Genomic DNA, 16,627 nt, shown 5'->3' on the forward strand with positions numbered 1-16,627 from the left:
TACAAATAAAAGATACAGGTTATAGGAGTTTCCATTGTGGCTCAGGGGAAATGAATCTGACTAGCATCCATGAGGACATCCAGGTTTGATCTCTGGCCTTGCTCAGTGGGTTAAGGATAAAGTGTTGCTGTGAGCTGTGGTAGGTTGCAGATGCGGCCTGGATCTGGCATTGCTGTGGTGTGGCCTAGGCCAGTGGCTACAGCTCTGATTTGACCCCTAGCCTGGGAACCTCCATATGCTGTGGGTGCATAGAGAGACAACGACAATAACAAAAATAATAAAATCAAATAAAATATTTTTTTAAAAAGATAGGGGTTACAGAATACAATGGATTCATGACATCGGTTTGTTTTTTGGGTCTACCACCAAAGGTGAGGGGTTGGTTATTGGCCTGAGATCCTATGTGTTGTTCACATCTATCAAGGTGTTCAATCTCGCATTCATTTGCTGATCAAATATTTGTAGAGTGTCTACTATATACCATATATTGTCCTAGACAGGGAATATATCCATGAATAAGAGAGATAAGCATTCTAGGAAACACAGACAGATAACAAACATACACATAGGTACATGAGAAAATACCAGATAATGATAAAAATTATGATACAGGCTGATTGAGCTACCGAGGAAGTGATTTATATGAGTTACAGGAGCCAAACACACAGAGATCCTGGGATAAAGCACCTGAGGTGAAGGAACGGCCAGAACAAAGGCTTTCAGGTGGGCATGAACTTGCTATCTCTAACATATAAAAGAGGAATAAGTGGAGTAGAGTGAACTGGTAAGAAAGGGATATTAGATGTACTCAAAGAGTATACAAGGGCCATGCCATATGGAGTCTTGTAATCCAAGTTAAAAGAGACCACCCACCCAGGGAAGGCTGGATGGGAAAAATCGAGTCAAGATTCAGGATATTTTGGAAGCAGAGACATGGATATACAAAAGAAATAAATACAGGGGTGAAAGAGTATGGAATCAAGGCTAATGCTCACTTTGAGCTCCTGGACAGATGAGGAATAATTCAGTTAATAAGTATTTATTGAGGGCCTACTATCTATGTACAAAATATCATAGTAGTCTCTGCTCTACTTGATTAGCCATATTTGTGAAAGCAGAAGATTTTAGGTTAATGTCTTTTAAAATTATGAAAGCTATAGACAACGTGGTTATTTTTTTTTAATAATTCATATTGAGTAATTAGGGAAGGCCTCTTTGAAGAAATAGTAATTACCCAGGTAAAGAGTATATTTAGGGTTCTAAAAAAATCTGAGCTTTTAAACAGATAATACAAATATTCTCATGGTAAATTAAATTCATATTTTTTGTTTGTATTTTTGCCTTACTTTGTGGAGTACATATGAATGATATTTAGTTCTTAGCTGCTATAGTGGGTTGAATGATGGGCTCCCCAAAGATATGTCTATGTCTTAGCCCCTGGAACTTGAAAAGACAGACACACGGGAAGAAGGAGGGGGAAGGCCATGGGAAGACAGAAGCAGTGATTGGAGTTCTACAGCCACAACCTGAGGAATGACTAAGCTGTCAGAGGCTGGATGAGGCAAGCCTCAAGCCTGCAGAAGGAGCATGGCCCTGCCAATATCCTGATTTCAGATTCGTGCCCTTCAGAACTGTGAAGTAAATTTCTGTTGTCTCAGATCACCGTGTTTGTGGTAATTTGTCACGGCAGCCCAGGAAATGAATATACTTGGCTTCTCCCTCTTATTTAGCATGAATCTAGGCCAGTTTCCTCTAAATATCTATCTTTTACACTCAGGGAATCCAAAGTTACACAGATAAAACAAACTAAGAAGTCAAAACAAATGCCAAATATCATATATCTCAAAGCCAAGCATATTTCTGGATATCAGATATGACTATATCTGCCTCTATTAGCAAGGATAATGAGGCATGAACTCTATGAAGAGACTAAACATCCCAGGAAATGACTTGAAGTCATTTGAAAGAAACATTTTATCTTTTTTTTTTTTTTTAACTACTAGGTTGCACTTCCCTTTGGTATCATTACCCTGAATCATTCTACTTTGTACATCCTATAATTTAATGCAGATAGTGATTCATCCTATATAACTGTTCTTTAAAGCAATTCTATTGTCTTTAGTTGGACTTTTCAAAAAAAGGTAGGCAAATATAAAAAGGAGCTTATTAATTTTATTTTTACAATAAGCGGTGACTTCAAATCTTCTATCTTTGGATTTACAGATGCTATTAAGTTTGTTTTGTTTTGTTTGACCCTGTGGTATTATACACACATACCAAACCTCCAAGATTTAGTTAATTTGCTTTCAAAGGATTCCATAAAGGTCAGAAAAGATATTATCATTTTTAATTTTTTCCTTTTTGGCCACACCCAAGGCATGTGGAAGTTCCCGGGCCAGGGATTGAACCTGCTCCAAAGCAGCAACCTGAGCCACACAGTGACAATGTCAGTTCCTTTACCCACTGAGCCACAAGGGAACTCCTGAAGAAGTATTTTAAATAAATGAAAAAAACAAGCAAGGAGACAAATGCTATTTAAAAAAGTTATGTGGGAGTTGCCGTTGTGGTGCATTGGAAAGTAGGAACCATGAGGTTGCGGATTCAATTCCTGGCCTCGCTTATGGGTTAAGGATCCGGCGTTGCCATGAGCTGTGGTGTGGGTCACAGACGCAGCTTGGATCTGGTGTTGTTGTGGCTCTGGTGGAGGCTGGCAGCTGAAGCTCCGATTGTACCCCTAGCCTGGGAGGCGCCATATGCCTCCGGTTCGGCCCTAAAAAGACAAAAAAAAAGTTATGCGTTGGAGTTCCCATTGTGGCTCAGTGGAAACAAATCTGACTAGCATCGATGAGAACACAGGTTGGATCCCTGGCCTCGCTCAGTGGGTTAAGGATATGGCGTTGCTGTGAGCTGTGGTGTAGACCAGTGGCTACACCTCTGATTTGATACCTAGTCTGTGAATCTCCACATGCCTCAGGTGCAGTCCTAAAAAGACAAAAAAAAAAAAAAAAAAAAAAAAGCTCAACATCACTATTAAGAGAAATGCAAATCAAAACTACTATGAGATACCACCTCATACCAGTCAGAATGGCCATCATTAATAAGTCTACAAATAACAAATGCTGAAGAGGGTGTGGAGAAAAGGGAACCCTCCTACACTCTTGGTGGGACTGTAAATTGGTACAACCACTATGGAAAACAGTATGGAGGTACCTCAGAAAACTAAATATAGAGCTACCATATGACCCAGCAATCCCACTCTTGGGCATATATCTGGACAAAACTTTCCTTGAAAAAGACACATGCACCCGGCATGTTCACTGCAGCACTATTCGCAATAGCCAAGACATGGAAACAACCTAAATGTCCATTGATGGATGAATGAATGAAGAAGATGTGCTACACACACCACACACACAGGAATACTACTTGGCCATAAAAAAGGACAAATTAATGCCATTTGTAGCAACATGGATGGAACTAGAGACTCTCACACTAAGTGAAGTCGGAAAGAGAAAGACAAATACCAAATGATATCACTTATATCTGGAATCTATGGACTTGGACAACAGACTTGTGGTTGCCAAGGGGGAGGGAGAGGGAGTGGTAGGACTGGGAATCTGGAATTAATAGATGCAAACTATTGCATTTGGAATGGATAAGCAATGAGATCCTGCTGGATAGCACTGGGAACTGTATCTAGTCATTTGCGATGGAGCATGATGGATGACAATTTGAGAAAAAGAAATGTACATATGTATGTGTGACTGGGTCACTTTGCTGTACAGTAGAAAACTGATAGAACACTGTAAACCAACCATTATGGAAAAAAAAATCATTAAAAAAAAAAAGACAATAAATAGGAGTTCCTGTTGTGGTGCAGCGGAAAAGAATCCAACTAGGAACCATGAGGTTGCAGATTCGATCCCTGGCCTCGCTCAGTGGGTTAAGGATTTGGCATTGCTGTGAGCTGTGGTGTAGGTCGCAGACTTGGCTTGGCTCCTGTGTTGCTGTGGTTGTGGCGTAGGTCGGCAGCTGTGGCTCCAATTTCACCCCTAGCCTGGGAACCTCTGTGTGTCATGGGTGTGGCCCTAAAAAGCAAAAATAAATAAATAAATAAATAAATAAAGTTATGTGGATCAAGAAAATGAAATAAAGGGAGTTCCTGTTGTGACACAGTGGAAATGAATCTGACTAATATCCATGAGGATGCAGGTTCGATCCCTGGCTTCGCCCAGTGGGTTTGGGATCCAGCGTTGCTGTGAACTGTGGTGTAGGTCACAGATGCAGCCTGGACCCCATGTTGCTGTGGCTGAGGTGTAGGCTGGCAGCTGTAGCTCTGACTGACTCCTAGCCTGGGAACTTTCATATGCCACAGGTGCGGCCCTGAAAAGCAAAAAAAAAAAAAAAACAAAAAAAAAAACAAAAAAAGACATCTGTGTTTGCAGATGTCATCATCTTATATTAGAATATCTTAAGAAATCCACCAAAAAATATTGAATAAACAAGACTGTGTGTATGAAACCTGAGTCAATGCTTTGGAGAGAGTTATAAATCACACACTGCAGTATCCAATGGTAAAATTAAGACATTTAATTGGTTTCAGATAAACCAAAAACTAATTCATTGCTAGCAGATCTGTGCTATAATATAAAAAATGACAAAGGAAGTTTTTTCACTGATGGGAAGGGAGACCAGATACAATTTAGATATTCAAAAATAAATGAAAAACACTCAAAATGGTAAATATGTTAGTAAATGATAAATGTTGGTAAGTATAAATATCATTTTTTTGTTAATGGCCAAAAAAAAACCATAACCGTTGAAACCAAAAATCCTAATATATGATAGGGATGATAACATATACAGATGAAACATAAACAACGATTATAGCACAAAGGATGGGGTGATGGTAAATGGAACTGTATGATTCCAAGGTTCTTATATTTCACTTGAAATGGTACAATACTAACTTTAAACCATGAAAAGTTTAATTTCTAGAGAAGCCACTAAATTATAAAATGCAAAGAGGTATAGCTAAAAGGTCACTAGAGGGAGTTCCTGTTGTGGTGCAGCGGAAAAGAATCTGACTAGTATCCATGAACATTGCAGGTTTGATCTCTGGCCTCATTCATTGGGTCAGGGATCTGGCATGGCCGTGAAGGTTGAAGATGTGGCTCAGATATCACATTGCTGTGGCTGTGGCTGTGGCTGGCAGCTGTAGCTCCGATTTGACCCCTAGCTTGGGAACTTCCATATGCTGTGTGTGCAGCCCTTAAAAAAAAAAAAAAAAAAAGTCACTAGAGTTCAATGTCTGGAAGTGATGCACCTTAAAGACAAAGATAGGCTGAACATAAAACAATAGCATGCAAACAATAACTACCTAAAAAGCTGTAGTAATTGTATCAACACCAGATAAAACAGACTTCAAGTCATAATGATGAAAGGGTCAGTTCATCAGGAAAACAGAGTAATCATAATGATTAAATATTCATGCACTTAGACTGACATCATTTAAAGGGAAATATATACAAATTCACACACCATACTTAGAGATTTTAACATTCCACTCTAACTGATAGAGCAATTAGACAAAAAAGTCAGTAAGGACATAGAAAATCTGAACACTATCTATCAACCACCTTGACCTAACTGACGTTTCTGTAACACTAAATTCAAAAGTGCACAATGCACATTCTTTTCAAATGTATATGAAACTTTCATTAAAACATTGACCATAGGCATTTCTGCTGTGATGCAACAGGACCAGTGGCATCTTAACGGCACCAGGATGCAGACATGTCCTCAAAAAGACTAAGACAAGTATGTTCATAGTGGCTTAAGTCAAGATAGTTCATAACTGGAAACAGCCAATGTGTTCAATAGAAGAATAGATTAACAAATTGTGAAATATTCATATGATGGATTACAATTCATAAAAAAAGAATAAACTATTGTAAGTGCAACAACATGTGTGGATCTCAAAAACACACTGAAAAACTTTAGAAAGAGTGTACGCTGCATAATTCCATTTGTATGATATTCAAGAACAAACAAAATTAATCTACGGTGGAAACATACACAGAAGTAAATTTGTCTCTTGATAACTGGTAGCAGAAACTGACTGTGAAAGAGCACAAGGGAACTGTAAATAACTACTGAACTTTAGTTAATATTGATGCTGAAGCATTTAGGAGTGAGATAGACTTATGTCTTTAACTCTGAATGCATCAAAAAATAAAAGAGATTGACAATTAGACGAATATATGTATAGATAACCTATCAGTGAAATATAGCAAAATGTTAACTGAGCTGGACATATGGATGGTCTCTAAATAATTACTTCAACTTTATGTTTGAAGTGTTTCATAATAAAATGTTGGATAAAAACTGTATTTTTAATTCCTCTGCTCTCTTATATTGCCTGTACAAACTGGAACCGACTTTATATGAAGTAAACCAATAGGGTGCTATTCTCGGAGTCATGATTTTATCTTAAATTTTTTTAATACAAAAATATAAAAAAACCCCAAACCATCCCTTCTCAACAAAGAATGAATTTGGATAGCGATTTTAGCCTCACATTTTATGTCATAACTTTGGCTCTGACCAGAGAACTTCTGAATTTCAAGCACTGTGCCTCAGCATAAATGCCTATTTCCAAAACCAAAAAAAAAAAAAAAAGCCTATTTCCAAGGTAATCATTTAAATATGGGAATATACCTTGACTATAGCCTTTAACAGAAGAAAATATATTTGCTGAACTTGGCCTCTGAGGGTGAAATGCAAGGCTCATACAATGTCAATAAAATAAATAAAAATCGATGTCAAGAAAAACTTACATATTTCTGTTAGGGAGGGGTAGTCACATAACAAATTACAGATTCAATGTTCATAGCTTCCAGGAAAAACTTTTGAGTTTCATTACCTTTATCTAGAGATGCCCCAGCCATATGGTAAAAGCTCAATGCAGTGTCTACATCATTAATATTCTTTAGGAAGGTAAAGAAGTTCTCCACTTCCTGAAACGTCAGACCCTGAAAGAAGAGAGACAGTAAAGTAAGGCAGGAACCCCCACAAAAACCAGCATAAAATGCAGAAAACCAGGCAGTTATTTATGTCTATAAATCAGAAATTTATGCTATGTCTAAAAGAGAGACTGAACAAATTAGTCAAGATATGTCAAATCTGTATACAAAAGGGGAACAAAATTCTGGAGTTTTACCCTGAGAAAGGCATTCTGGCTAACTGCTTTCCTCTCATATGTAAAATCTGACATGAAGCTGTTTAGTAATGGCTGGATGTTTTTAATAAAAATATTCCTAACCATGCCCTCCAATTAGTCACAGTATCTGCCGTGACATTTCCTAAACAAGCTGTAGTCACTTGGTCTGTTACACATCTTAAAAAGCAGGACCTGTCAGGACTTTCATTTTAATAATCTACTTACAGGCCAGCTAAGCTTTTTGAGGCTTAATCTAATTAAAGAACCACAAAGTCAGTGATATACATGGGAAGAATTCCAGAATTGAGCAGAACCCAAGCAACTGGGAAAGCTGTTCATTATCTCAATTTAAAAGCTACTAAGGAAGCAAATTGCCATGTAACTTTAATCTGATGAAATTCTGTGAACAAATTCTCTTCAAATGCTGGTCAAAGATTTGCTGATCTTTAATTCACTTTCCACGGTGGCTGAAGAGAGTAGCTGGATAAATAGGGATTACAGGGAGGAAGATCGTCCTACTGGCCCATTTCCCATTTCTCACACATCATGCTGTGATGGAAATGAAGACAATTTCTAAGAAGTGAATAACACTAGGGAGACACTGAGGTTAATGCCTTCTAATGAAGCATCAGGTCCTTAATGGATTGCAGATGTGGACTGGCTTCTACTTAGTACTGCTCCTCTTCTGATTTCCATTTCTCCAAACTATAGAGCCTAAGAATCCACTCAGTAAAAGGGAAAGAAATCTTAATGCAGACAATCTGTAGTACTTTCCTGGTACTCTCCAAACTGGCCAATGGTACCTTTCTCATTTTACAAATCAAACTAAGAGTTAAAATACTGTGTGATTATGCCCCATGATCTTTTTAGTTTCTCCCCCCCCCCCAGAATTACAGAACTTAAAAAAAACCTTTTGTGGAATATTATGAGCATGTAGAAAGGTGCATCAAACATAAATGCACAGCTTAACAAACTGTTGTAAAGTGAACACCCGTAAAAACTCCATTCAGACATGTATAACTGAATCACTCTGTTGAAGAATAGAAATTATAACATTTTAAATCAGCTATACTTCAATTAAAGTTTAAAAAATGGAAAAAAACAAAACAAAACCCTCAAGTCAAGAAACAGATCCCAGAAGCCTCCCTCCCTTTCCCAACATGGCCCCTCCCAGTCATGAACCTCTTCTCCCAATGAAAACTAGTCTGACTTTTAGGGGATTTGTTTCCTTGCTTTTTATAAAAATAGCTTTATCCTCTATTTATGCATCTTTGAACATATATTTAAGGAGTCTAAATGTGTCTGCTTTTGGATTTTATAAATGCCATGCAGTATGTATTACCTATGGCTTCTGTCTTTAAGATTTTTCCCTGTTTTTGTATATATTTGTGTTCAGTCACTTTAATTGCTATAAGTATTTCACTATGTGAATATCTGTTCTACTTGGGCTAGTTCCAGTTTTTGGCAATTATGAACAGTGGTGCATCTGTATTTAAGCATTCATTAAGACATTTATGAAATACCCACTCTCTATTAAGCTCCACAACTTCTGGCAGTGAACTGGAAGGCCTATATTAAATAATTTTCTCCCAACCTGAGGTCATGAGAATCATGGTCTTGACATAGAGCACCCAGAGGTAGCGTTCACTCTTTTTACAAATGCCATAGTATGCTATCTAATGTAAGCACTAAGCTAGAAACATTGTAAGAGCAGAATTCCACTGGATCAGAAGCATGGGTTCTATAATGTCCCCAGCCTGTGGATGGATATCATACCATCCACAATACCATCTTCTCTTCCTCTCTATCAAAAGACATGCAGAGGTGGAAATAACCTAAGCGTCCATCAGTGGATGACTGGATAAATAGAATGTGATATGTACATATAATGGAATAGTGTTCAGCCTTTAAAAGGAAAGAAGTTCTGATACACATTACAATACAAGTGAGCCTTCAAGACATTACACCAAGTGAAATAAGCCAGTCATAAAAGGAAAAATACTGCATGATTTCACTTACACGAGGTACCTAGAGTAGTTACATTCATAGAAAAGTAAAGTGGTGGCTGCCAGGGGCTTGGGGGAAGGGGATAATGGGGAATTACTGTTTAATGGATATGGAGTTTCATTTTGGGTGGTGTTGGTTGTACAGCACTGTGAATGTACTTAGTGCCACTGAACATTTAAAAGTGGTCAGGAGTTCCCGTCGTGGCTCAGTGGTTAACGAAACCGACTGGGAACCATGAGGTTGCGGGTTCGATCTCTGGCCTTGCTCAGTGGGTTAAGGATCCGGCGTTGCCATGAGCTGTGGTGTATGTCGCAGACGCGGCTCGGATCCCCCGTTGCTGTGGCTGTGGTGTAGGCCGGTGGCTACAGCTCCGATTAGACCCCTAGCCTGGGAACCTCCATATGCCATGGGAGCGGTCCAAGAAATGGCAAACAACAACAAAAAAAAGTGGTTAAAATGATAAATTTTCTTATGTATATTTTACCACAATTAAAAAAAGACATGCTCGGAGTTCCCGTCGTGGCGCAGTGGTTAATGAATCCGACTGGGAACCATGAGGTTGCGGGTTCGATCTCTGGCCTTGCTCAGTGGGTTAAGGATCCCGAGTTGCCGTGAGCTGTGGTGTAGGTTGCAGACACGGCTCAGATCCAGCATTGTTGTGGCTCTGGTGTAGGCTGGTGGCTGCAGCTCCGATTCAACCCCTAACCTGGGAACCTCCATATGCCGCAGGAGCGGCCCAAGAAATAGCAAAAAGACAAAAAAAAAAAAAAAAGACATGCTAAAGCTTTTCTATTCTATAGTTAAGATGTGGATTTCTACCAGTGAGGAGCAGATAGGGGTCTGAGTTTATGAAAGGGTTTTAAGGCTAAAAAGTTGACATAAAATTCCTAAAATAGAAAGAGCATGGTGGAAGTGCTTCCCACTCTGATAAACAGCGTCTAATGTGTGTTAGTTATCATGAAACATCAAACAGTATAGCTCAAGACCACAATGCTTACACTGAGAATTATTTGAGAACATAAAGAACAATCTGAACTGAGAGGTTATTCATTTGATGACTTAGAAAAATAGTGGAATACAAATCGCATTATGCCATTATTAAATAAAAGTATGTAACATTTTGCCTTTTATTACATAGATATAATAAAAGGTATCTATTTCACACTTACTAACCACTCAGCACTATGCAAGGAGTAGTGGGGAAAATAAAACTGCATTGGCTATGGGCCTTGGTCTTATACAGCTGACAATTTTGATAAGCCTTCTTAAAGAAAAGATGATGCCATTCACAAAATTCTTATTTCTTGGTAACTACCTTAGTAAAAAATTCAGAGGTTTACTAGAATGAAGCTTGAATAAGACCATAACATAAGGTTTGTGGATGGAAAGTGACAGGATAGGCTTTTTGCAAGTTGAGCTGTTCAGGCTACTGTTTACAGCTACAGTTTACAGCTTAAGCACAATCTATTGTCAGGTGACTTGAACTGGAGACATAGTAGTCAAAAGAAAATATCCTTCTCTTAGGTTTGGCATCAAAGGAATTTTTTTTTTTTTTACATACTATGGGGAAGTAGAAGAAGGAGGAATTATTTTATTCTGTGACCAACTATTCAACAAACCAATCTACCTAACTTTGGAAATAAGAACTTATATAAGACTAGGCTCTAAATGACTAAAAAAAGATTAATACTTTGACAATAGAAATACTTCATGTTGTTTAAAATGAATTTGACATTAGAGAAGCTGTTAAACAAGCAAATAGAATTGTCTTTCAAAACTAAAAGCAATTAAAAAAAAACTAAAAGCGATTGATAAAAATATTTAGAAGAAGCGAGTTCTCTTGTGACGCAGTGGGTTAAGGAGTGTTGTGATTGCAGCAGCCTGGGTAGCTGCTGTGGCATGGGTTTGATCTCTGGTCCTGCCCAGGAATTTTTAATATGCCATGGACACAGCCAAAACCAAGTCAAACCAAAACCAAAATCAAAAAACAGTATAAAAAATTTTTAGAAGAAAGAAGAAAATCTTTAGGACAACATCTGACAAAATCTTTTTTTTTTTTTTTGTTCTTTTTAGGGCCACACCTGTGGTATATGGAGGTTCCAGGCTAGGGGTCGAATTGGAGCTGTAGCTACTGGCCTACATCACAGCCACGTCAATGCGAGATCTGAGGTGCAACTGGCACCTACACCACAGTTCATGGCGTCCTTAACCCACTGAGCAGGGCCAGTGATCGAATCTGCATCCTCACAGATACCATTCAGATTCGTTTCTGCTGAGCCACGATGGAAACCCCCAAGATTTGACAAAATCTTCATGACGAGAAATTCTTTACATGACAAATCTTCTCTTTGGAAAAGGCAAAGAGATAGATATGACACCAAAAGCACAATCCATAAAACAAAAAAACCTGATAAATTAGACATCATCAACATTAAAAACTTTTATGCTTCAAAATACTGAGAAAATAGACAAATCACAGACCAAGAGAGAATATTTTAAAACCATATATCTGATAAAGGATTTTTTTTTTGTCTTTTTGCCTTTTCTAGGGCTGCTCCCACGGCATGTGGAGGTTCCCAAGCTAGGGTTCGAATCGGAGCCGTAGCTGCCGGCCTGCGCCAGAGCCACAGCAACACAGGATCCGAGCTGCATCTGCGACCTACACCTCAGCTCACGGCAATGCTGGATCCTTAACCCACTGAGCGAGGCCAGGGATTGAAGCCGCAATCTCATGGTTCCTAGTCGGATTCATTAACCACTTGCTACGACGGGAACTCCTGATAAAGGATTTGTATCCAGAATTACATGAAGAACTCTTACAACTCAATAATGAGATAATAACAACTCAATTAAAAAAAAGAAAGATTTGAATAGACGTCTTCAAAACAAGATATATCAATGGCTAATAAGTGCATGAAACAGTGTTCAGGATCATCACTTATTAGGGAAATGCATATTAAAATCACAATGAAATACCACTACAGATCTAAAAGAAGGTCTATAATAAAAAAGATAGGCAATAACAACTTTTGGTGAGGGTGTGGAGAAACTGGAATTCTCATACATTGCTGTGGAAATGTAACATGGTATAGCCACTTTGGCAAAAATTTGACAATTTCTAAAAAAGAATGTTACACCTAATTTTACTAGATTAGCCAGTCATCCACTCCTAGGAATCTCTGTATGAGAAAAGAAAGCCTAGGTCCTCATGAAGATTTGAACATAAATGTTCATAGCAGAGTTATTTATAATAGTCCCAATCTGGAAGCAATTCAAATGTTCATCAACTGGAGAATGGAGAAACAAAACATAATACACCCATACAATGGAATACCATACACTATTCAGTGACGAAAAGTTAAAAATTAGTATAAGCAGTAACATGGGTAAACCTAAAAAATATTATGAAAGAAGCCAGTCTTAAATGTCTACAATATTATATGAATGCACTTTATATGAAAATTCCAGAAAAAGCAAATCTATAGGGACAAAAGAAAGATTTACAGTCGTGTGGGGCTAGAGCGGAAATGGGGATTGACAACAAACTAGCATGAGGGATCTTCCCAGGGTGATGGAAATCTTCTAAAACTAAATTGCAGTGATGACTGCCTAACTCTGTAAATTTAAGAATCACTGACGGGTGAACTGTACACTTAATTTATACATATTTTTGATAAATAAACTATACCTCAATAAAACTGTTAAAAAATAAAAAGCAGTTGTAATAGAACGAGAAGACAAGTAAGGGAAATTTAGCTTCCTCCGGAGTCAGCTATAAATACCTAGCGCTGACAGGCCATGGGGGGTACACATGTTGTATAACAATGATTTCCTTGCCTTGTCCTTTAATCGGTCACGGCAAATTCATCTGCAAGGAATCCGTTCAATTGCCCTAGTTTCCTCTGTGGCCCACTAAAAAAATAAAACAATCTCCTTCCTTCTTCTTCATATGCTATGCTGTTCACCAATCTTATCTATCATTGCTCAATTTTCTGCTTAGTTTTTAAAAAACATTTATATTATTTTTATACCAGGTCATACATGGCTATAGTACAAAATGTTATACAATACAAAGCAATTCTTCCTTTACACCTGTCATCCAGTCTCCCTACATGAGATCGCTGTCACCAATTTTTTGGGTACCCTTTCAGAGGTGTCACTATGTTTGTCTTGTTCCAAAAAAAACCTTCCCATTTCAAAGTCCAGACATTTCTTCAACTGGTTGGTGCCTGGCAGCAGGGGGAAATTATACCATTTCCACTATTTACATTTCTATAAGAATCTAATTATCCTGAAACATCATTTTCTTATGTTCATTTCTCTTGCAGACAAAAAATCAGTGATTTCCCACTGTCAACTGGAAAAACCCCAAATTTCTTAGCCTCGTTTTCAAGGTCCTCTGTTATCTGCTTCCATAATTTACCTTTCTCGCTATCTCACTAAGAACCTGGAAGCTAGAGTCTAGCAACTGTTTTTCTTGTTTCCCCCAAACCCTCCTGCTTATTCAAATCATGGAGAATAAAGAGTGGCAATAAACAGGCCCATAAGTAGGAAGATTATATAAGCTCTGGAGTGAGACAGTCCAGGGTTTGAATCCTGGTACCATCTCCTAAGATACTCTATGATCTGAGACAAATAATTTTGAATCCTGGTACCACCTCCTCAGATACTCTATGGTCTAAGACAAATAACTATGGCTCAGAAAGTATTTTTCATCTAAAAAATGTGGATTCTGTCCAGCAAGCAGGATGTGATAATCAGGGGGAAAATAAATGAAATGCCTAGTACATAAAAAGTATTCAGCAAATGCTAGGTCAAAGTCCCTGGTAAACTGGCAGGCTCATTACTACAAAGCCTGCGGCAATGAATTTATTCAGTTATGCTCTGACATACACTCTCTTCTCTGGTAAGTGTAGGACCTTGAGGGATAGGAAATAGGGAAAAAGTGAGGTATATGAAACTAACTGTGAGGGGAAAACCAAAAATAAAAGGGGAAAAAATCCATAAAATCTTAATAGCAATTCACAGTTTAGTATTCCTTTGGGTGAAGGACAGGTTTCAAAGCTAATCAGTAATCAAAGCAAATCAGTAAAGTAGAATTCTAATCTTTTTAGTTTAATGGCCACATTGCAGGTGCTATATTACACAGTGGTTTTGGTGGGCACCCAAAAATTGGAATTCGAGTTTTTCAAGGGCTCTGCTAGCAATGTTGCTAGAATCTACTATTCTAGTATATATACTGCTGAAGCGAGCACAAGGTAGAATCTAATATTTTATGAAGACCACAACGTGGTTCAACTTTCAAATATCTGTGGGAATAAGTGAACAGGAGCACCCACATGAATATCATACATGGAAAACATGCAAGGATAATAAACAGTTTTATTATAAGTGTTTGATAAGTACTAACCCTACTTAAAGGTTAGTAGCAGTATTAACAAGCAAAATAATAACAGAGAAGACTATTGGGGATAGGGCTGTAAGAGGAAACACATAGCAAAAGCAAATACCTTTTTTTTTTTTTTTGTCTTTTTAGAGCCACACCTTGTGGCATATGGAGGTTCCCAGGCTAGGGGTTGAATCAGAGCTACAGCCGCTGGCCTGCACCACAGCCACACCAACACCAAATCCGACCTGTGTCTGTGACCTACACCACAGTTCACGGCAACACCGGATCCTTAACCCACTGAGCAAGGCCAGGGATCGAACCAGCGTTCTCATGGATACTAGTCGGGTTCGTTAAATGCTGAGCCACAACGGGAACTCCCAAAAGCAAATACTTTTATAACCTCTGCCTGTCAAAGTCCTACACTGTCTTTCATGCCAAGTTCAAACTGTACTTCCTCCAAGGTACAAGAATTCTCAGTCTCTTCAGCTGGTTCTAATCTTTCTCACTATTGCTCCCAAAAGATCTCATATATTTTACTGGGTACTTACCATACATTCATGAATGCATCTGACAAAAAACATTTTCCTATGAGACAGCATATAGAGGATGGCAAAGATGAGTAATACAGTGCTCTCAGGAGCCTCAAAGTTGAGTGAATTGTCTTGTATTATAATTATTTATTATCTTCTCCCTCTACTATGAGGACAGAGACTAGGTTTTGCTCAATCCCATATTACCAATATTTAGAAGAGTGCCTGGCACATGGTGGGTGCTCAATAAACACTGCATATGAAATTATATAGTTCTTTGCATTTTTTTTTTTACTGGACTATTACAGACTATACATCTCTTGAGGATAGGTGGTGGTTTTGTTGATTTTTATCTTTCTCACAGCACCTAGGTTAGTGTCTTGAACATAGCAACATCTGCTATTGAACCGAACTGTAATTTTCAATTCATCTTTAAGTGGACTTGCTAAATTATTAAAGTTTGCAGCTTCTGCACTCTTAACCACAGAGAACCACCACTGCAAACTACACTTATGAAGTCTCAGAAAACTCTGCCTTTCTTTTAATGAAGAGAAGAAGAGAATTCAGGGGATGGAAAGTTAAAAAAAAAAACAAAAACAAAAACTAAAGCTGAGACAGATTTGGTCTAGAAGAAAAATTCACAGAAAAAAATAATATTGAGAGGAATGCAGAAAATCTGGTAGAGGACAGGGACTAATCTTTAAAACAAAGTCAAAACAAAACATGTTTCCCATAAAAAAAAGAGAGAAGAAAAATTTGTCTGTGTTATATAAGAAACAGGGTGGTTATTCAGAGCACGAATACAGTAATTTTTCCAGGCATAGCAGGTTCCCCAATTCTTTGAACTATTACTTAGGGACAAAATAGCTAGAGACACTAATGGAGCAGGTCCTTCTACAGCAGTGGCTCACAAGTTAGAATCAGCTTGGGGAGTCTTTTAAGAAATATTGATGCCTGGACTCACCCACTGAGTTTTTGATTTAACTGGTTGGAAGAGGGCCCCAAGAACCACATTTCTGAAAAATTCCCCAAGCGATCCTACTGAGAGACCTGGTCTAAAGTGCTGCTTTAGAGGAAGAGTATGGTTAGGAGAAACAATTTTGTCAGAAGGGCTAAGGTTTGCAATAAGAAGGCTTGGATTTTAGTTCAGTCTCTGGGTTGATCATTAATTTCTCCTTTTCTCTGTCTCTATATTCTCCAAGTAGATATGAGATCTAACAAAGCTGTTATATTAAAAAAGAAAAATGAAGTGAAGTACTGCATGGTCATTAAGTAATACACAAATATTTATTTAGTACCACCACTGGGACCTCCAATCTTTTAGGTCTGGTTTGATATTTTGTACTGAACCCCAAACGGAAAATGATTAACATGAGCCCTCCAAAAAACATACATTGTCATGTTAACAAATCCAAAGTGCAATAAAAGAAGCAATCAGAAAGCAGATGGTGATTCCCCTTTAATGGGAAGTGGTCCTTA

The 16,627-nt window shown here is 38.1% G+C and overlaps 1 protein-coding gene across 3 annotated transcripts in view; it reads right to left on the reverse strand.

Moving 5' to 3' along the window:
* Window positions 1-16,627, reverse strand: part of MICU1 (mitochondrial calcium uptake 1) — a 226,822-nt gene that overhangs the window by 22,344 nt on the left and 187,851 nt on the right. For all 3 annotated transcript variants that reach the window (XM_047759643.1, XM_047759642.1, XM_047759641.1), the window contains one exon: window positions 6,926-7,034. In XM_047759643.1, coding sequence (XP_047615599.1) covers window positions 6,926-7,034 — 109 coding nt within the window. The remainder of the gene's footprint in view (window positions 1-6,925; window positions 7,035-16,627) is intronic.

Source organism: Phacochoerus africanus, chromosome 15 (genome assembly GCF_016906955.1).
Source record: "Phacochoerus africanus isolate WHEZ1 chromosome 15, ROS_Pafr_v1, whole genome shotgun sequence".
NCBI lineage: Eukaryota > Metazoa > Chordata > Mammalia > Artiodactyla > Suidae > Phacochoerus > Phacochoerus africanus.